This window comes from Falco punctatus (assembly GCF_963210335.1).
Source record: "Falco punctatus genome assembly, chromosome: 9".
NCBI lineage: Eukaryota > Metazoa > Chordata > Aves > Falconiformes > Falconidae > Falco > Falco punctatus.
In genome coordinates, this window is record NC_137589.1 from 8,336,920 (window position 1) to 8,360,105 (window position 23,186).

Here is a 23,186-nt window from a genome sequence, read left to right on the forward strand (position 1 = left end):
TTAAAGAGAAGGGTTTGGGGAATTTGGGTGATGTGTCTCTTACAGGTGCTTTGCTAACACCCATTTGTGTGTCAACCAGACATCACTGAGGGGGAGGCTGTGCCTCTAGATTAAAGCTGTGGAGCATGGCAATGCTCTCCTCCCCTTCCTGAGCACAAATCCTGCCTCTCCTTGCCCACTGCTCTCATGGAGCTCAGGAAGCCTCTTCCTTCTCCGTAGCAGAAATTCTTTTCAGCAATCTGTTAGAAGGGAGGCGAGTGAAAAGCTCTGCCTTCCTCGAGCCTTGTCTCCCTCTGGCTTATAGGCTGCAGAGGGCAAAACATAAGAAAATGAAGTAATCATGTCTTTAGGTGTTGCACTCAAGATGCTCTGAAACTGCAGCAGGATTGATATTATGTACATTTGGAAGCTGTGTCAGAGTTCATTGATTTCTAATCCAAGTCATCAAACAAGAGAAACTGCTTTGGCAGGCAAGCGAGCTGTTTCTGGGCTGACAGAGGACAAGGTGCAGGGGGGAGCCTTTTCCCTGTATCGAAAGTTCCCATGCGACCTTTGCGGTGTTGGGGCTTTCTCACTTTTTTTCTTCAAAGGTATTTCATGTGTCTTTCTGGGCTGGCTCCTTTTAAATGAGACTCCTGCTCCTCAGCTGACTTCCCATGTGATTTTCAGGCAAAGCCGGTCCAGCTGTGTGCTGAGTCTGTACAGGTTCTCTCTTTAAATGTCTCACTCTAGTGTGACAGGTGTGTGCTACACAAGCAAGATGACCACTGTTCAGTTTTATCGCTCAGCTCACAATCTCACACAAGTAATATTTTTGTTAGTGTTGGCCATGATTTCTGTTTAATTTATTTTGTACTATCTGATCATCAATAAAATCCCTCATTTGTAATCACAGTATTTATAATGACAGGTTTTGAGCTGAGCAGGAGTACCACATAGAAACTGTGTGAGAATAGTTACGGATTCATGAAAGGCAAATGATTTCAATACAGAGATGGAAAAATAGGGGAAAAAAAGTCCTTTTACACCTAGTTACGAAAAGAATAGATTTCTGTATCTGTGTTATTTACTGTCTGCCCACTCCCTTCACAGGATTATGCTGTATATCCTTGCCCCAGTTCCATGGACCACCATCAGGGTGTGGATTATAACTTCTACCTTGTCCTCCTGTGGCTGCTGAAAATTTCCCATGAGCTAGCAAACTATGGGTGCAGTCAACGTATGTCCCTGTGAACGTAGTAGTGTATTTCGCCACCTTGGAATCATGAAAGTCTGGATAGTCTATTGTCATTGCCCAGAAGGTAATCTATATTATCCTTTGAAGCAAATATAATTACAGAAAATCTAAGCTAAATCATAAATGCACCATAATGATTTTAAATAAATGAAAAAAATATACTTACAAATAACAGAAACTTCTAATTACCAGAAGGGTGACATTTGTTTAAATACCTGATCATGCTACCCTGATCCTTTGTAAAAATGTGGTCAGAAGAAAAGTTTGAGAATTAAAATGAACGGTAATACTGGATACTAAAAACATATTGTAACTTTAAACGGAATTGATGTTCTGACTCCTGAAGATGATATCATGCTATAGACACCTGGTCTGTCACCAGGGCTCCCAGGATCAACAACAACAGAAATAATAATGCATTTTTACCCATGACTAAGTTTGTTTTTTCAGCTCACAAAAGTCATGCTGCCAATAATGTTCCCAAATCCTGTGCTTTCTTTCTCGTACAGTTGCCTACTGTCCGGCACTGAGTTCTGTCCTGTCTGTGAAGAAGGATATGGTTGTAATTTGGTTTATTACTACTATTTTAATATGACAATCCTGACGACTTTTACAGTGTGTACTTGCTTGATACTGCATATGGAATGCCTCACCATAGACACTTGATGATCATCATGAAAGCTGTCTTGGAGATATAGGGAGGAAGGAGAAGTTATAGAGCAAGGACATGTCTGCTTGTAGTAATCTCGGAGTAAAGGAAATGGGGAAAAAAATAGTCTGGAACAGTTGTGTACCTCAAACTCAGTACAACAGAAACGTATGCAAATAGTTGAAAGCAGTGCAATTCTGATTCTGAAAGTACAGTACAGCTTAAAGGAAGCCAAGCTATGCCCATAAGCACAGACTTAATGAGGTGGTGGCATAAGCTAGCAGAAACACTGACATAGTACTGGAACCCTGACACAGGCTGGTTTGCCCAGCTCTGGTATCCTGATATCAACAGAACAAGAGGGAATGGCCTCAGACTGTGCCAGGGGAGGTTTACGTTGGTTATTAGGAAAAAGTGCCTTCACCGAAAGGGTGGTCAAGCATCTGAACAGGCCACCCAGGGAGGCGGTGGAATCAGCAGCCCTGGAGGTATTTAAAAAATGTGTAGATGTGGTGCTTGGGGGCATGGTTAGTGGTGGGCTTGGCAGAGCTGAGTTAATGGTCAGACCTAATAATCTCAGAGGTCTTTTCTAACCTAAATGATTCTATGATCCTACTGTTCTTCTTACAAGATGAGAATGTATTAATGGGTTGTTATTGGTAGTTCTGCAAATTATCTTTGACATATCGCATTAATGATGTGGTGACCGCTGGGTGCTCATAAGGATCTTGTTTCATTACAATAAGGAAAATGTTTAAATGAACAGTGCATTTCAGTATCTCTTTCCTGAGTTATTTTTTGCTAATTAGGACTTCTTTCCTCTGTGTCCTTTATTTGTTGGTGCTGAGTGCTTTGCACTACTTTGCTAGTAAATTTTTTTACTATTGTCTTGCTGCTAGCTAGCAAGAATGTTGTGCATTGATATTACTGGACTGTGCTCAGGGATGACAGCAAGAGGGTGCAAACACAGGGTTTTTTTTTTATTAATGACAGCAATTTCTAGAATGTATAAACTGGAAGATAAAGATGACTAAAAGTGCAAACATGGTTACTTTCAGATTATTTCATTTCCTTGTCGCAGGATGCTGCGTTATCATAAACTACAGTTATAATGCCCACGTTGAACTGATACTGAATTGTAAATGCAACAGTTGAAAATGTAATGAAAATTACAACTATTATATGGTGAAAAAATATTTTCATAGAAAGAGATGTCATTAGGCTATTGAGGGAGATTGTTGATATCTGTAGGCATCTAGCTCACAGTAGCTACTTGTGAAAATCAGATTTGCTAAACCTCCCTGGAGACTCTAGTTTGACCCTAGTGGCTGTTTTACTGGCTGTGTTTCAGTGCATTTTAGGATTAAATGGGACAACTGAACACAGTGTAATATACAGAGACATCTATCTTCCCTTCCCCATCAAACAGTTGATGCATTATGGATTATTTTTTTTTCATGCTTTTGATTGGGAAACCAGTAAGGAGCTGACTAGCAAAGACAGACTAATGTGTTTGATGGGGCAGAGTGGTTTTATTGAGCATAACAAGTTGCTTTTTCTTTGGGACCCTGGTATGTGAGATCCCACCGTGGGATGTGCATGCTGGCAATTTGAGAGACTGTGCCAATCTCTCCTGAGATGTCAGAGTTCCCTTGCATGAGATGTTGACTTCCCTAACATAAAGCAAAGCCCTGGGCACACCTGCCTTTCCAACAGCTGCCAGCATCTGGAAAGGCTGCATTAACCAAAATAAAAAAGCTCAGAAGTGCAAGGAATTGCACTGCAAGTAAGTGAAAGTTATTAGCATGATGATAGCTTGTGCACAAGGGATCAAAGGGCTGGAAAATGAAAACAGCTCCATCTGTTCTTGCAAAAAGGAACCTAAGCAGAAAATCACAAACTTCTTACTGTATTTAGTACGTAAGTTGTATGTCCCCTTGGTTGGCTTACTTTTATTTCCAGTATAAAAAAAGACACTTCAGTAAAAGAGTGCAAAACTTCCATCATTTTAATCCATAGTTATCCATATTTTTTCCTAGTGCATCAGTGGTTAGAACACATTCTGTTGTAGCTCACCCACACTGCATACATAGTATAGCATTGAAAATGTCTCCATTATATGCCATTTGGGTCTTCATATTTATTATTTTGCAGCATCAATTGTGCTCAGTTTGCAAGCAAAATAAACTATATTTACTTTAAATGCCAATTCTGCAAATTCGACTTGGGAACTGGGAATAACAGTGTCTTGTTGGAACTGTATTTTGACCCTGGCAGTAAAAGTCGAGAATTGGCAGAAATTTCCATATCTCAGTTGAAGCAATTCTCTAGTCCAAAGTCTAAATAGGGAACATATTTCAAAACAGTATAGATTATGTGTGAAATAAAAAGGGTTGTACTCCAGTCACTATGGTATTTCAGAGCCAGTTGAGCTACAATAATAAAATGCGCTGAAATGTATTTATATCAGTCAAGTAAGCAGATCTAATTTAGGATACACGTACAAGAAAAGATAAGTAAACTCTGTTCTGTTACTTTGGTTTAACTCTTTTATTATTCATCAATTTAAACTGAATTTCTGTGGACTTATCCCATGTAACTGCAATCACATTCAAGTCTGTGAAGTAAAACTCAACATTGATGTGAACGATGATCTAAATTATATTACCTGATCATTTATGTCTTTTTGAGCAACTAAAGCTTGATGAACTTCTTATCGATGCTATTCACATCCCAACACATTTTGACCCAGACTACTGTCTAACATGTGTAGCCATTTATTTCAGGTTATATATTAACACATTTGACTTCAAGTGGGCTACTTCAGCCTCCTTTTGGCACTGTACTGTAACAGCGTTTTGTGGTTTAACGGAATTTGGACTGAAGGCTGAGGGCAGTGAGAATTAAAGACAAGAGGATAAAGATGATAGGATATGGAAATCTGTTTAATTTTAAAAAGGCACCAAATGGTGTCTTCAGAAGCTCTTCCATCATATCCTTTGCTTATATTAGAAATCCAAATCTAACCTTTATCTCTGATGAAGACCTTCATCAAAGCACTTTGGCTTATTTGAGAAGAGTTTGTTTTTTCTCAGGTCTCAGCCAGCAGTTTTTTGGATAAGATGGACTGTTTGCTGTATTAAAAAGCAAAGAAACTGAACTGATCTTGGGAAGCTTTGTATTTCTGTTATTTAAAGATATGATATTATTATTGGACTAAATGCGGAGCTGTGTATAAAGAGAAATAATTCTCTGCTTAGGCATCCAGTCCAACATAGTGCTCTACAAAAGACTACTCTATTAATTACAAAATATATTGGTCTCACTAGCAAGAGCTACAAGACTGATCCATCCTCCTCAGCAATGAAAAATCAGACCGTCTAAAATGCTAGTACGACAACAATGTATAGTTTTGGACCCAAGAAGTGCAATGACAATAACTATAAAAATCCCCATTTATGGGGCACTTTATCAAACAAACATCTCAAGGCATCACACAATAAAACCATAAGAAAATGAAATCAAACGGAGCTGTGGGTTTGATTGAAGGGAAATCATTGATCCTTATTCCTAAAAGCATAATGGAAAAAAAAACCCCGCTTCATCTCTTGAGGTCTAGCATAGAAGTTAGAAATCTGCTTCAAAGGCCTAGTACGAATATCCTGGAGACAATTTCTTTTCTTGCTGATTCTAGATTTGCTCTGGCACAGCACAAAATAGTGTGCCTCAAACGGTAATTGAAACTGATTCTGAGAGTATGGTTACCACCCTCAAGTCCAAAAGGTTATTAGTGATTATAGAAAGCATACCCTAAATTTGAGGAATAGTGCAAGAGTTTAGCTGAGATAATTTCTTATCGTTTAGCGATTTTTCTCTCCTTTTTTGATGTGTCACCTTCTCTCTTTGCTTCAGATTCATGCAGGTGGCTCTACTATATGACTATACCAAGTCAGAAAACAGTTTTGTCCTTTTCCCTGCTTTCCGAGTCCCAAGTTCCTCTCTGTTGATACTGGGATTCCTATCCTGCTTCCAGCTGCGTGATGTAATTATGTCTGTAAATCCAAGCACAAACCTTTTTGTCCTTTCTTCATACATGAGAGCAGGCACACTGTCAGTTTTCCCGTTGGCAGATATACTAGGTAAAGACACTCAAATCTAGAAAATGCTATCACTAATGACTCATTCCACTGCCCACCAGTATATGAGTTAGGAGGAAAAAAGTTCTATCAGTCATTCCTGTAAATTTCTTCTAATTTAGAGTGAAGCACGTATTAATCAACAGGGCTTTCAAAGATAAAGAAAAGATTAATATATAGAAACGAGGGTATTGTTGATGCTTTATGTTTCAATATCAGAAGCAAATTTTGTTAGATAAACATAAAGCAAAAATATACACAAAGTCTTTATGCAAATACTTTTTGAATAGAAAGAGAAAATGTATTTACAAGGCTGGTAAACTTTTTTAGCTGGGCTCTAAGTACGTATATTTAATATTGGAAAAAACTTTATATGGAATGTATTTTTCCCCTTCAAATATCAATTCCTACAATTCGATACAGACCTATCTTCAAAAGCTTTTACTGTAATACTGTGGGCCAGGCTGTGGAATAAAAGCGACAATTCTAATTTGAGTAGTTCTTCCTGTCCAGAAGAGTTGAAAAATTATTTCCAAAATACTTAAAATAACAAAAGACAGTTAAGCATTTTGGAAAGCAAAAGCTGTTATCAGCAGGCTTTTTTTCCTTGGGTATACCTAGCTGGGTGTTTGGAGTCTGGGTAGGTGGAGGTTTGGTTTTTCATGCATTTTTTTTGTTGTTACTTAAAAGTCTTTAAAGATTTTTTAATCAAGGCGTTTTTTCTTAATAAAATCTTGAATTTCGAAGCCACGGGTACTCAATATGCCGGCTGTTTATGTTTACATTTATCAATATCCCCTCATAAATCCAATGAGATGATAATAATAAGGATAATGACATAATAAGGATAATACTTTGACATAATAATGATAAAACCTGCATTTTTTTCTTTTTAATTTTCAGTTAGTTGTGATTTAAAAGTTGAAAGCTTATGCAAGTAAGCTCACGGATAGCAATCTACCACTATTGTGCTACCAGATGTTATTGCTATTTGAGGACTCCTGTGGGTTCCTTACTGTAATTGCTAGAAAGTATATGCCAACACCTGCAGTGACAAAGATCCCTGAATGGAGTTCACTGTAATTAGTTTATTGTTCAGAGTGTGAAGTCATGAATAATAAGTCTTCACTGAATACAGAATAAGATTGTGATTATTATTTTTTTTTCCCCACATTTCTAAATGTGTAATTGTTTGTATCAGTTTTACTGGTGCCATTGATAAGGAAATACTTGAGCCGTAAGGTCCCCAAAAGTGCATCTGAACCAATAATTGATGCTTCTTCTGAGTTTAAGTTAATATTTATTTTGTTGCCACTGATGTCTAGGAGAAGAGGTTCTGTATTTAGAGAGAAAGGAAATACAATTTCTGGACATCTAAATCTGTCCCATTCATGCATTTAGACAGCCTGGATACTGTCTCACCAGGGGCTGATGCAGTGGGAGCTCCAACTCTATCAGGGGCTCAGGACTCTGAAACAGATACACTGTACTGAAAGAGTTAGAATGAAGGTCTAATAAGTAGTATCTCCAGAATGGCAGTAGGAATACTCACATGGCTCCTGCAACAGCAGATTGAGACCAACGAAAAAATAGACACTGACAGCTGAATTAATTCCAGGTTTTAAATTTTACAAGAAAAGTATAAGAAGTCCTTTGGCAATGACCCCAAAGAACCTCCATCTTACCTTCAGGCAACCAGGAACGTTTCCTTGATGGGTTACAACTGCTAAAATAGATGTTAAAGCTTTCCTGGCTCAAAGCCTACGCTTCATGAACTTCAGTACCATGAACACAAAGAATGGGCCAGACAAAATCGGCAGGACACTGAGTCCAGAGACTGCCACAGATTTTGTGCTAGATTTTATGGGTCCTGGTCACACAAAATTAGCTGAGCCAAAACTGAATCAAGTGCTTCCTGAGGCTGAAGGTCAGCAGATGTAGCTTTACATCTCATCTGTGATACCAGCGCAGCTGCAGAAGCCTGGATGCTAACCAAGTGCTACAAGCTTCCTCTGTGCCTATCCCTTGGATGTAGCATGGGTTGGAAACCTATAAATCCCAGCCTTTCAGATAGTTCGCGTGGCTGTCTCAGCCACAAACTGATTGACAAAGCAGCTGTGGGAGTCTTTGCAAGATCCCTAACAGAAAAAGTCAACCCTTATTTCCATGCTCAGTGGGATGTCTATGTTGAATATCAGGTGTAATGAATAGGCAATAAGCTCAACAGAGCTTTCCATCAATATCCTTTTCTTCAGGTTCAGCATCCATTGACATTTCTCCCATGTTTACTTGAATAATCTGTTACCTTCAGTCTTCTTTATTTGTATGACCCCAGACATTGCATATGCAAGGTAAACAAAGACTTCTGTAAAGTCATCATCATTGATGAGTTTCATCAAACTGATCAGTCCAAACTGCATTAAGCCTGTTGTGTGAATTTTGGCTGAGTTCAACCTTAGGAACTGTTCACTAGAAGACTGATGACTACCCAGGCAAACAGCGCTTATGCCAAGTGACAGTCCAGAAAAAGAAGCTGGTGATCTGTGCGAGGATTGCATTTTGTTGTTCAGCAAGATAAACATTTATACAGAAAAGCCTATAAACAGGCTTGACTTCTCCAAATTTGGAAATAAATTTCACTTCTGTAGATTTTAGAGAGACTTGCAAAAGAGCAGATCTGTTTTACTAAAGTTAATGAACAAACATCCTTTTTTTACTCATCAAGACAATTTAATCTCTAAGCTATTAATTTAAAAAATATTTTTTTAGTCAAAGCACGTATTAAAACACTAATGCTTGTGGATTCTGACAGTTTTGTAGTAAGTTTCTGTAAAAAAAGTGGTTGAATTTTATCTAATTTGAAGTCAATAGAGAACCAGAAAGAAACAGATTCCTGAACGTATTTTGCAGCAGTTGCAAACACTCATTGAATTCATTAAGCATTCATTAACATTCATTAAATACCCTTGCTGGAAAATAAGTCACCATCAAGAAGTACTATGCTGAGTGTGTGTACTGATAGCTGGAAATTTTACCTCTAGATTAATTATAGAGATTACAATAGGTTTTCCTTACTTTTCTGATCCAAATACACCGATATAAACAAACCTCTATTAACTTCAGTAACCTGTTAAAGGAAATTGCATTTCAGGTCTCTGGGACCGTTCTTTAGTTGTACATCAGGCTTGTTTGCACTAACTGATAGGGCATATTCAGAACAGTAGCAAGGGTGACACGAAAGGGTGCTCTCAGGTTCTTGCTGAGGCAGAAAGATCATGAAGGTGCAGGTCTTGGCCCACCTGGTTGTCTTCTTCGGCTTAGCGATGGTGGATCCAAAACATTGACAAACAACAGCCAGCCTGCATAGGCATAAGATATCAGCTATTTTAGAGATGGTAATTTCCTTTTTTTTAATTCACACTGGAAAAAAGCAATGCTTCACTGAGGCAAATCTTATATAATAAAATCCAGTTTGACAAAGTTCTGCCTGAGGCAGGTGCCCTACTCTAAACTTTCAGTCCTACTTTACATTCTTTTCTTATATGTCTACAATTAATATAATTTCTTGTGGCTCCTAGATTATCACCTTGTAGGACCGTCAAGAAAAAAGACCATTTTTGCCTTATTGGGTTTGATGGAGTTGTGCAAACATGCAGTTTTTCCTTTTGCAGTCATTCATAGCCTTCCATGGTTGTCATACTGATCTGCATGGCTGGAGAAAACATCAAAAATATTCTCTCCCAACAGAAACTAAGAAAATGAAAAGATCTTATATTGTTCTTATTTAGTTGTGACATTGTTAAAGAAAATCTGTTTGGGGCTTGAAATAGAGCTTCCCATTAATGACAGGTTAAATATGAAAGAGTCCAAGGACTTTCTGCCCTAAAAGAGGGATTTGTCACATGGACAGTTTGAGAAATCTACATTTTCATAATCCTCTATTTTGGAAGGTAGCAGTCCTTTAATGACTGATTTTAATGGCAAAAAGACTTCTACTCATAACTTTATGATGTTCTCTTTTAACACACCTCCTTTAGCAGTATAAGATCTTTTTAACGACAATGAAACATACATGCAATGTTTATGGTCTGATTTAATGCCTTTTTAAAATGAGAAAGTTATTAAAACACAAATCATGTCGCAGCTAATAAAAAATGAGGGGAGTTGCAGGAGTAGAGGCCCAGTCAGGAAGCTGTGGCTCTTTAATGCAGAAATATTTATCGTGTGATGCTATGAAATCAATCACAGGGACTAGTTTTTTAGTTGTTTACCGAGGCCTATATGGGAGGAGTGAGGTTCAGACTAGATGCATACAATACATGGGATTCTGCACTTGCACTGGAGTCTTACATAAAAACTGTGTCTCAGAATGCTTCAAGGAATTGAATACAATTCCACAAATTGACTCCAATACAATGAATGAGTCGCAAATTACTAAATTGCCATTTGCTCATACAGTTGCTAGAACATTTAAGGAGAGGATATCTAAGCAGTCAGTGCTGTGACATATGGATGCCTGTGAGAGCAGCCACACTTAGTTTGGGGTTTGAAAGCAGTGGGGACAGATCTGGGACATGTGAGTGGAGCAAGGAGGAGAGAGAAATGGGAAGCTGAAGTAGCTAAGAGTCCTTTGAACTGATTCTCATCGGTTTTGTAGCTTTAGTTAATACCAAGAGGTGTCACCATTGGCACCAGTATGGAAGAACCAATAAGGGCAAAGAAGAAGGGGTGTACACCAAGAGGGAAAAAAAATATATATATATTTTTTTATGCATAGGTCCATCAAAACCTGGCAGCCTGCAGTGATAGGAGAGATACATAATATGATAAAGCTTGGTAACCGGCATGTGTGATTGAACAAACCAATGAAGAGATAACATTTGAAAGCTTTACAGCTTGGAAAGCTGTTAGCAAGCTGGTGTCCCCTTCATCATTTTTAATTTTACTTTTACTGCCCTTCATTTGCTTTGACGGGTTGATGTTGCCATGGTGCAGTTGAAATTCTCATAAAAGTGCTGTTACCCTTTCAAGATGGCTATTTTTTCCTAGGGTTTATACCACATTTTATAGTTATGTCAGAAGGTTTACTTGGTTTATGAATTCTCCAAGCTCTGAGACTGCTCTAAAAACTCTGGGTTGCAGTTCAGCTTTTGCCTTTTAATTTGTGAGATTTAACAACCACTACATCAGTGTGTTATATCCCTGCATAATTAGAAAACTCATTTTAAATGTATCCTTTTGTTAATAAGGGTAAATAAAATTTCAGCTTGTCCCTTGCCTTTTTGATCTGTAGCTTCTTTAAAAAAAAAAATCCCACAAAAAAGTAGACATTTTTTTTCTGACTAAAACTACGTGGTTCCTTTTCATACTAATCCCCCAACTCTTAAATGATTTATCTTATGTAGGAAAATACTTTTTAAAGTTTTTTTACTCATATGAAATACCATACCCAGTGTTCATAGAGATACTCTCATGCTTGCAGTGGAAGTTGATTCATGTCAGATGTGAATTGCTCCCCTGGTGCTTTTGCAATCACAATTAATTTCCCGTTTTGCTTGCTCTGTAGCAATTCAGGTTAAGAATCTATGGAGTGAAACTCTTGCCAATGGTGTTACGAGTTAAACTTTTTGCAAGATGTTTTTTTAAAACTAACGTACACACTTTGATAAACCTGAAAGCCTGTTGGTCATTAAGAGCTGTGCTATAGGAATCCTACTCAGTGTGAACAACAGGCCAACTTCACAACTTGAGTGGAACTTTGGGGTCAGAAAGGATGAAAAGGGCAAGAGAGACTTTTCTAGACTTTACATTAAAGTCTAGAAAAATTATTCACAAGAGATATGCCCTGTAAGGGCAGCTGGTGAGATTTGTTCATTAATTTCCATTTCTGTTATTGTTTTGGAAGAACATGTGAATTCAGTGAGTGTGCTGTAGCTGGCTTTCATAACGATAATGGTGCTGAAGAAAGGAAAGAAAGTTTCAGACACAACTCTATCATTTATTGAATTGGTATTTATTGTCTTTAGCGGAATTAGAAGCAAAATTTACAAGCTCCAGTTTTGCTGCCTTTTTCAAAAAGCCCTTCTGTAAGGCTCTGGGAAAGCTATTAAGCAGTGTCATTAAAGGCAGCACAAACTAATGCAGAGAAGAATGCAAGTTGCACCTGGACATCACTTTTGAATAATCAGAAATTTTGACCTACTTGGACCTGGTTGGCTCCAATTTCTGGCACTAACATAAAATTAAATGAGCAAACAATGTTTACATGTCAAATATGAGTCAACAAGTAAACAGAGTAAGAGCCAGAATTGGCATCTTAATACTACAGGTAGTATCAGATACATCAATTCTTGCAAGTACTTTACTGAAACAACGTGCTGAAGAGCAACAATTAGGCATACTTTTGCGATGCTTTGGGGAAAAACTAAATAAAACCTCAGATATCTACACCTCAGGGAACCTACATTGTGTAACTGTAGTCCAGCTCTAACAGGAACAGCTATTATTAGTGCCTTTCACAGCTTTGCTTTTATTTCCTTTCACTTACCTGTTTCACACTACAGTGAACTGAGCAGTACTTTCATAATATGCATTATATTTGTGCATAGCACAAGGACTGTTACCTCATGTATGACTGAGTTATATCCTCTCAGTAGTAGAACAACTCAGCTAGTTTTTCTAAATTTATTATGCACTGAAGTAGTTGCCCCAAAAACTGAATGATACATTTTAAACTCTGGAATTTAGAAGAAAGCTTGTCTTTGGAAGAAGATTAGAAAATTGCATCTAGGGATGCGAGTTGTCCACCTACAGATTTGATCAGGTTGGCTGAATAAGGATCTTCTATTTGCTCCTATTTGCACTTGTAATTTAGGGAGAAGCAAAAGGGAAGTGAAAAACAAATGTTCTTGATTCAAAAGTGTTTTTACAGCATGAAGTGGGGTTTTTTCCTCCTAAGTTAATAGGTTTGTTCCCATCACCCTTTCCAGAGCCCCACGCAGCTCTATATTGTTATTTTATTTTGGCTGAATGATAGTTTAAATGTCATTGTAATCATGATCTGTCCTTAAAACTGCATCATTTTGTTTTGCTCTGTTGTTAAATACTTTCCTCCTTAATTGCCTTTTCATTCAACCAGGAGACTTATAACAGCAACAACTGCACAGCTGAAAAACAATTCATTGTATCAGTCACAGACTCTCATAATGGAGTACCTTAATAAGAGCAAGTTCTGTACTTCTTGAAGGCACAAGATAAATTAGGTTCGTAGTCCATTATTTGAACAAGGGTATCTGACTTATGGCAAATCTATCTGAAAGAGTATTGTAGAATTGTATTTTATCTTTAAGAAATGTGTTTTCTAAAAGTAAGATATTTACTTCTGTTGTGGTAAAGGATTTAAACAGAAGAATTTCTCTCTAATGTTTGTTGAATCATAGTAGAATGATGAGGTAGAACACAGCCATACATCAAACAACCAATGTGGAAAACTTAGAGTTGTATTTTATTTCAGGAGGTAAAGCTGAGCACAGAATGCCCAATGGTTTTGCCAAGAGCACTCTCTCTCTTCCTTATTTACCAAGCTATATATACAATGAAGAAGGTGACAGCACTCTTAAACTTTTTGTACTGCTGAAATTTACAGACGTGCACATTTACTTTTACTTTTGTAAAGAAGATCACAGCAGCAGTGCTGGAGATTGCATTTCTCTAGCTCTGTATGCTATGCAGCTGTAATGTAAAGAGAAACCAGGCAGTTGTTCAGCAGCTGGTTTTGGTTGTTTTTTATTTTTTTTTCTGTAGATGCCCTATCAGTTTGTTCTCTTTGCCAAGTAGAGAGCTGAGAATGAGTGAAAAATAGAACTCTGCCTTTCTTCCCAAGCCTGTTTTGGTTTTGGTTTTTTGTTTTGTTTTGTTTTTTTTTTTTTTGGGGGGGGGGCATTCCTTGCCGTGTAGTAACAGCTAACAAGTACCACAGGAAGTATTTAGTCTGGTGGCCATATTCTAATGAGGACTCTTCTACCTTCAGCGTTTAACTGACATTAAGAATTCATGTTTTGAGTGCCTGTCAGGCATCATCAAACAACCACTGGGTTTTAGTATGACCTGGAAGGGATTCAGGCTTACAGTTTAACACCTGAGAAATGTTATAATGCACTGAAATTTCCTGAACAAGCTCCTTTGGTTTTGGCTCAAAGAACACAGATTCAATTGTCTCATGTATGCACCTGCTATTAATCTTTACCAGAGGTGTCAAGAGGTCAACTGACCCTTTCTTGATATTTCTTGATCCACCACTAGGACACAGATAAGATTTGAGGCAATCAGTTACTCTTTATACAATGTTTCTTAAAGTATAAATGGGAAGGAGGCTTACTGTGAGGCTTCCATCTTATCAACCCGTTCATTCAACTGCCTTGGTGTCCTTGGTTGGCATTTTGAACTCCTACTCCCGGAGTAGGGCTATTTCACTTAGAACAAATAGGTGAGAGATCAGGTAAAAAAAAAAAAAAACAACAAAAAGTGTTTATTGTAAGGTCGTAGCTCTCTGTTCTTGCTATCTTATCTATTACTGTACTTCTGTGAGCATTTTGACTTTCTAAATACTGAGTCAATGAACTGCACTAAATCACACATGGTCTCCTTGGTCCTAGTGAGAAGACATTCTGTAGACTGAATACCAAGTCAGTGAGATACAGTGGAGATTCAGGAACTAAAGTAAGGTGAGTCAGTAAACCCAGTCTGCAAATGGGTCTACTAGAAGTAGGGTTTGATAACCATCACACTTAAGAGGAGTTAAGTTCAATAGTGCAGTTTCTCCCTGTCATGGATACAGAGTGCCTACCTGACAAGGCGGAGATAATGGACCACCTAAGTCCTTCTGGTAAAGCAGCATTGATTGATTCAGAGTAGTGGAAATGTGATGTTGTAGGCACTTGTACTGATCATTGGAAATTCTGCAATAGAAATTGTATATGTGGAAGCAGGAAGACCGAGAAAACCCTTCCAACTGCTTCTCCCAGCTATTAAGGATCCATAGCTATTGGGTGCGTTTCTCCTCTTTCTCTCCAGAATAAGGGAGCAAAGTTCAGCTCTTTCCTAAATACTGGGCCAGACACCATGATGCTATCACATCGACAGCTCTGTGTCCTTTGAGTTGCAGACGCAGACTTCTGGCCTAAGGACCTGTAAGCACAATTAGGAGGGCTGTGAATCCATATATAATTATTGCTGTTGTTGCAAGACATCTGACCTTTAAAACCTAAGTTTATGAAGCCACTTTGGGAACAGGCTTCCTGAGTTGTGGAAGTAATTAACGCCTTCCCTTGTTGAGACTTTTGATTTGCATACGGTGCTCCTCCCTCTACTATTTCTCTATGCTTTGAGTGTCTCGTAGGTCAATCTGTCTTCTATGTGCTTTCCACTTGTTCAGGGTGGCAATAACCAGCTAACACATTTCCTTCTGTATGTTGGTGTTTCAACACATGTGACTCTTCTGTAATGTAGCCTTGCAGTAAGTTCATCTTTCTAGCCTCTAAAAATATATTTTTACCAACTGAGATTTCAGCTGAAGTTCTGGATTGTCTCATGTCCTGAGGAGATAGATGCATCTTAGTCTGTACAAACTTAAATAAACATAAGATTGGGGGTGAAAAAATGGCTTTCTGAACAGATGAAAGAAATGTGATGCTTGTTGTATTGCAGCATGAGGGACCGACAAGTCTAAAATAAACATGGGCATTCAATAGATCAGTGTCTGCAGTTACAATAATGGCTTTTGTTGGTAAGATACATAGAAAATTTTATGGAGAACCCTCTTGAATATGCCAGTAAAGACAATTTCCAGGATGCACAAAAGTTCTCCATAAAGATTCCAGCCTAATTTCTTGCACTTTGAGACATGCCATTAGGAGTACTACTTTTGTTAGACTTTCATTAAGTTTATTTATGGTAATATAGACTCTTTCCACAATGTGGATGTGGAAATGTTATCACAACTTCTTATAATTTTGAGTGTTTATTGTTACTTTCTGAGGAACCCCTTTCTCTGAAGGGACTGAGGCCCTGTTGTTTTAGCACATTTGTATATTGACCAGTAAACTTGTCTCTGGACAAGTCTCTGGATCTCTGATGTGGTTGACATGACATTACCTCTGCAACTGAATATTTTACAATTCTAAAACTTCTACTGGCATCCAGTATCAATAATATGATTCAACACAGGAGAAAATATATGGCATCATGGTGGGAATAGAGGCAACATTATTGTTAGAAAAAAATATTCTCTGGAGGAAAAAAAATCACTAGTGTTGATTTTCCTTCAGAAACTTAACAAAAAAGCATTATATTTGCCATATGATCTAGACCTCATCTTATGCTTTAATAGCATCCTGTTGACCTCAGTCATATTAATTATTCAATTATCTATAATGCCTTTGTATTATAAATGGCAACATTATGATTACAGCAACAGTTGAACATAGGGTCAGCGGTGCTAGATCTGACCTTCAGTTTTATGTGTGCATGGATGTTACTGTAGTGGCCCTCTGATCTGCAGGTTTATACACTGGAAATAGTAATACTAGACAGACAGTGTTGGCTTCTTTGTCTAAAATATATGCTTCTCTGGGTTGGGACAATGATGGAGAATTTTGGCTGATCAGTGTTCGCAGGTACGAGTGTTTGTTTTGCCTGATTTTGCTAGGCTGCTCTAAATGAAGGATAGTTTAGTCCAAACAGTAGATACAAGGAATTTGTCCTGCTTCATTTCTGAATCCTGGGATAGTAATTTTGTTCTCAGCTTTTCCTCTCCAGTTCCTGTTGTATATTGAGGTGTCTGTGCCTGGTTTTATATCCAAGGCTTCCTAAGATTAGAGTTTGGAGATCCTGGAAATGTGTTTCTGGTGAAGATTTCTTTTTTTTTTTTTCTTGAAGGAAATTTATCATGAATAGCTGGGTGGATTCTGGTGCAGCTGAAGTGTCTGATACCAAGGCAAATGACAATGCTTGAAAATGATGGCCAAGAAACGCAAGTACATTGCAAATCACTCAGCTGCAGAGTCTTGGAATAAGAGCACCGCAGAGCTGATGTATGGACTGATGTTGCCATTTAATGTGGTTTCCCAGCAAACCTTTCATAAAATTCATGACTGTAGCTGACCTCTGTTACTGTGTTCCTCTTCGGGAGGGGGGGGGGGGGGGGGGGGGGAGGGCTATAACCCAGCTCTCTACGGCAGTGCACTGAAAAGTGATGTGTGATGTGAAGCAAGGTGAGGGGAATCATGTTCACTTCACCACAGACACCAGAGGTGAGCCTGTAGTCAAACAGTTGATTAAATGTCACAGCTTATTCGACAGTCTTCCAGGCTGACAAGGTTCTATTCTGACCAGCTTCAAGCTAAGACACTGATTCAAATCACATTTTCTACCAAGTTCACTCCACTGCCAGTGTTGCTTTTCACCTATGAAAGTAAAGGCAGGATGGGCCATCACCTGCCAGCAGGAAACACACAGCTGCTTTATGTTATTATTACCACAAAATACAAGACAAGACACTGCTTACAGTATTCTTATAGTATTTTGCTCTTGTATTAGATATAGTTATTCAGCTTCTGGTTTATGCATGGCTGTGAGTGCTGATGTTTTCTGAAAGCAACAAATCTGGCCTGTCCTGGAAAGTGTTGGCTTCTTGTGTAAAAACTGGTGTACGATTTTTCACTTCCACTATAGCTTACAGTCAAGGGACAGTCGCTGATACTTGCATGTGAAGTTAACAAGTGCCATAGCAAGCTGAAAAAGGGCTGGCTGGCATGGTCATGTCCGAGCCACCTCCGAGAGAGTGGGAAGGAGTGTGGGTGGGGGGAAATGTAACAGCCGGAGGTGCTCAGGTACCATGAAAATGCGAAGAGGCAAAGAGTACCCAGTCAGACAGATGGCATCTTTAAAAGGGAGGGGAGGCAGATGTTTTCTCCCTTCCTCTGTGTAAAATAGTAAATCAAAATCTGCCTTTAATTCCTGCTTCCTTGTCTTTCAACTTCCCACCCTCCTCAGAGTTACGAAAGCTGAGAAGGCAGAGTCTTTCATATGTAAGATGATTTCCACAGTCTGGGAAATGGAAAATCAACAGCTACCAGTGCACACCTTTGTCACTATCATCAGCTAAAAATAATTTAGCCCTTCCATTCCCTCAGATCAAATTAATAAACCAATGTGTGCATGATGCTTTTGTGAATAGCTACCCTCCTGATGAAAATGATTTGTGAATACAAATTGAGGGTACTACGAGTCTCCTAAGCACCTGAGTGATCTTGATACCCACACTATCTATCAGTACAGCATGCCACATTGTATTTGCTTCTCTAGGAGAGTGATGTATTAGTCCCTAAAGGTCTGTGGTACAGTCGAGATCAATTGCTTTCTTCTCCCTAACTCTACCTTGTCTCTTCCAGTGCACGTGTGTGTGTCTGTGTGTGTGTATAATAAGAGAGGTAAGGCAGGAAGAAGATGTGGAAAAAAGCATGTTTCTTTAGAGGAAAAGAATATCTCTTGTCATATTTCCATGATGATGAGTTAATGATGTAGGTTTTACCTGTTGAACAATGTGCCTAAAGTTTTTTTTTCATATTAGCTACCAAAACTGTTCTTCCCAGTACTGATCTGGTAGTATGCATTGGCAACTGCAAATCGGACTTTCCACAGTTCTGTCCAATTTTAGACCAAACAAGCTGTATGTAGAGTGATACGGTGCAACAGTGTAAAAAAATTTACAATATAATTAATTTTTTTTATTCTAGTTCTCTCTGCACTATATAGTCCCTGCCTGTTGTTTTATTTACTCCATAGCTATTCTCGTTTTGTAGCTATTTTCTTTAGCTTGTAGCTCTAAGGTCAGTCTAAGGACAAGATCTTCCTTCCAGAGATGAATTGTGAACAAGTAGGCTGTGTAAATGCTTTTCTTCTGTGTCATTCTGATAAACCTAGCTTGGTGGGGGTGGAAAGTTTCCTTCAGCTCAAGACTTAGGTCCTATAGTCAGATTTTGAGGTTGGCATCGTTCCTTTGATGCCTCTGAGTAAATTACAACAGAATAGTTGCAAGGTCATCCAAAGCCATGCGCATGTAAGTTGTGGTTCTCCAGGTTGAGGTTGTTTTTTGTAGCCACTAAAACGTACAGGACAGATATTATTTTTTTTCTATTTTGCTAGATTGGGTTTTGTTAAATAATTTCATGTCTTTATTTTTATTTTTAAAATAAAATCTTGATTCATAAACAATGTTACAGGCCTTTCATCCTGCTGGAATCATCTGTACTTTGCTAGGACATTAATACAAGTGTAATAGTTATGGCTACTTTTCTAAATATTTGCTTTGTGAGGGGAGAGGATTTTAACATCCAGCCAAAACAATTAATTAATAGAAATGGAAAGAGTAGTAGTACCACACTCCGCTCCTCTTTCTTCTTCCAGACAATATAAATGTGCTGGTGGTGCTAAATGCCTTCATTCATAAGTAAGTACAATGAAGATTAGTCTTTAATTATTTCTGGCATATGTCCTTTAAATTCAAAGCCTGTAAATCGCAATGGGCAAAGGGTAATATGTCTTAACAGGTTACACCTCCCAAAGGATTTGTTGATTGACATCAAAATTGTTTCCCCTCCCTCTCTTCTGACTGACAGAATGGCAGGTGTGAAGTGATGGCAGTGTGCTGTAATAATGTGTCAAAAGACCTTAAATCAAGACTAATGTGGCTTCAATGATAAGCTCCCAAACGTTTGTATGGCAGAAAATGGAACTGTAGGGCAGATTCGTCTTGGGGCTATTATATCTTTGCACTTTCTAAAAGCACTTTTTAGTGAAGGTCCTTGAATGATTACAGGGCAGAAGTTTTAGAAGTATTTCTTCTTACAAAGTCATCTTGAGGAGAAAAACATTTCTATGCTTACTACTGTGAAGTGAAGAACTTACATCTAGTGTGTTTTTAATATCAATGTAATACAGAACCTGAAATTGAGAAAAATATACTTGTTTCAGCAGCTACTGATGGTTACTCCTGTGAACAAAACTCAACATTTAATGCTTGAAGAAACAGTAGAAAGGCAGTGAGCATAAATAAGGGTGAAGACACAGAGAGACAGTTTCATGAAGCCACCTCTGATGTGCAGTTTGTACAGAAATTCCTGACCTACAGGGAAAATGAACTCACAGTTAAAAGGATGACGGCTCGTTAAATCTCCATATTTTTTTTACAAGAGTGGGTCTTTGCATGCATAAATATAAAAAAGAACAAACTAGCACAGAAGCTGCTAAAGTCTGGTCAAATGGTGATGCAAAAAAGCCAGACTCTGTAAGGAGTCCATCAGTAGTCTGAATTCTGCCCTTAAAGGACAGAATGAAGTTCTCTAACCTTCCCAAAGTTTCAGATCAGGGTCTTACTCCTTAGTTTCTGTATTTGAGGGTACTTGAGAGTACCAAATGCAAATTTTTGTGTACAAAATTCAAAATGCTTTTTACATGTTGTTACAGTGTCTCTGAAGACAAGAGATTTTGCATTTGTTGCACAGGTTTAGCCAGAATGTTATGAATTTTAATGAGGAAAAAATGGCAGTCCTGTTGATTATTTCTCTTCTTGGAAAGCAATTTTTGTGCATTAAAACTGTAGGGCATTTTAAGATAGTCATTAACCAGAGAACTTCATGCTGAAAATTTATAGAAAAAGTAAAATTGGATTTTTGGCATTGTCCGTATAAGTAAAAGCTTTTCAGTATTAAAAAGTGCAAATATATATGTTTTTTACATACAAAAACAAACAGGAAAATCATTCTATTATAGGTAGAAAGCATGGGTGTGGGAAGGCAGAGATTCTTCCCTTTGGGTTTACTACACGGCGTTTACACAGGATGTTAACAGCAGATGGAAAACCACCGCTGTCCCACAAATGGTATGAGAGCTGACATTGAAACGTGCCCCTCACAATCCGGCTGGAACCTAACAAATGTTATAGTGATACCCTGTCAGTGTGGGGAATGCATGAAGGTTAAATTAGAAAGCCTGAGTACAAACATCAAACAGAGGCAAATTATTGCTTTGGCCTTAGACAACATTCGCTATGAGTAAGAGATGAACCATGTTGCCAGGGCAGGTGGGAGAAACTTCCAGTAATTCCTCATGTGCCATTTCTGTGAGAAAACAGAGGGTTCAGGTTATCAGGGCTCGCTAAATAAACTAAACCAAAGATAAAACAATTTAAGATCTTTACTTTATGCTTTTAAGCATAGCTTCTTGTCTCAGGCTCAGTCTGCTCAGTGACAGTTAGCTAGGACAAAAGGCACAGGAGGGCAAGTACGTATGGAGAATTCCAAGGAATTTTTTATTTCCTTGGAGACGGCGCAGTTCAGTGGTGTTTCCCAGCAGGTCTGTAGGGAAATCTTTCAATTAGTTTTCAGCAATATGATGAGAAGTACTGGAAATAAAGAAGGACTTGTATGGTAATACTTCATTCTGAGTGAGGAAAAAACCTCCTTACCACCCTGTGGAAATGCCCAGAAAAGACCTCTGTTACAACGCCTGCTTTGGTACTTATTCCTGATGAAACAGGTATGAAAAAAGATGAAACAGGTATGAAAAAATCAGGATAGAAGGCAAGCCAACTCAGGCAAAAAAAAATGAAATAAAGAAAGTAAAAAATCAAAAGGAAAGCCAAGACAGTCTCTTTATAATATAATTGTAGGTCATTTTAAGAAAAAAAACAATTACCACAAAAAATTCTTGGTGACTGATAACACAGTAACGGTCATGACAACTTTGGAAAAATCTGCTCCACCCACATTTCAGAGCATAAGTGGGAGCTATTTCAGACAGAGGGGGGTCTATGCATAGAAAGAGAAAAAAAGAGCTGATTCCAACTTTTATACAGTAACGTGGGTGAAACTGGACTTCTGGGAGAGGGACAAAAGGACCTGTGGTCATAGACATGAATTAACACAACAGGTGTAAATTAAGCACAGGCAGAATGAAAACTGAGGACTTCATTAAAATTATTGCATAAATAAGTTGAGTAAGTTGACTAAGAGTATTAAACAACAAAAAAATAGCCCTCAATATATCTTGGTGCTGCCTCGGTACTACGGCTGACAGCTGGTCTAGAAAGTGGAGAAAAGGTTAACAAAGAACTAAATTGTGTCACTAGGTGAGTGCCAATCATTCCGCTGTCTTCTACCCATGACAACTTTAAGAAAAATAATTGGAAAAAAAACTCTAACAAAGCATCAAATCTGGATAATCGCTGCAGTTTGTAGTGCACTGTATTAAAATTTACACAGCCTCTTTGCACCTCAGTGAAATTCTCCACTGTGTGGCCCAGTTTCATGGACACATTGCAGTCCCCTAGCCCATAATCACGGCCTAGGAGGAAAATCTGATTCACAGTACTGATTTTCAAGTTAGGCTGCTCAAATATGCCTACAATCAATAAGTTGCAAGACCATTGGCACACAAAACAGAGGGCACCAACACAGTCAATAATTTATATTATATACACTATTCAAATGGCAGTACAGCACTAATGGCAGTGGAAGAACCTTTCCTTTTCACCATCCAAACACTTAAACTGAAAAATGGCTTCTTAAAACTTTTTTTCTTTTCAATGTCTTTCCTTTTCTTTATTTATCTTTTTAACTAAGTCGTCTTTATCATGGTTCTGGAATAGCAATGATAATTGGAAAAAAACAAACCCAACTGTTAAAAATAATTGGCCTTTCTTTTTCCCCAAGGAAGTTTCATTTTTGGTTTGTTGGGTTTTTTTCTGTGTGAGATTTGTGTGTGTGAGAGAGCTGCTTATTGTGTTTGATTGTCTATTTATTATATAAAACACTGCAAAAACCTGTGCTATGCTGAAGTATCCACCCTCCACCCAAGTAGTCATTACAGGAAATGTTTCCATTGGAAAAGCTGGTAAAATATGACAACATTCCTAAGCCTCATTTTTCCTCTGAAGCATTACTTAACCCTTAAGCAATAAATTTAATCACTGAATGAGAAATGGACCCTTTTAATAAGGCTTTTAACTACACATCTTAATGAAACCTAAACAAATGGTGTTCCTGCCGCTATGTTGGATGCATGTGTGTTTGTATATGCTATGAAAGCAAAAGAAATATTTTTCATA

The 23,186-nt window shown here is 38.1% G+C and overlaps 1 protein-coding gene across 1 annotated transcript in view; it reads right to left on the reverse strand.

Annotated features, from left to right (window-relative positions):
* KCNMA1 (potassium calcium-activated channel subfamily M alpha 1) overlaps positions 1–23,186 on the reverse strand; it is a 555,223-nt gene that overhangs the window by 15,148 nt on the left and 516,889 nt on the right. Inside the window, exon 31 of the mRNA XM_080403227.1 lies at positions 1–21,198. This exon is cut by the window's left edge and continues 15,148 nt beyond it. Within this exon, the coding sequence (XP_080259353.1) occupies positions 21,113–21,198 (86 nt within the window). The 3' untranslated portion in view covers positions 1–21,112. The remainder of the gene's footprint in view (positions 21,199–23,186) is intronic.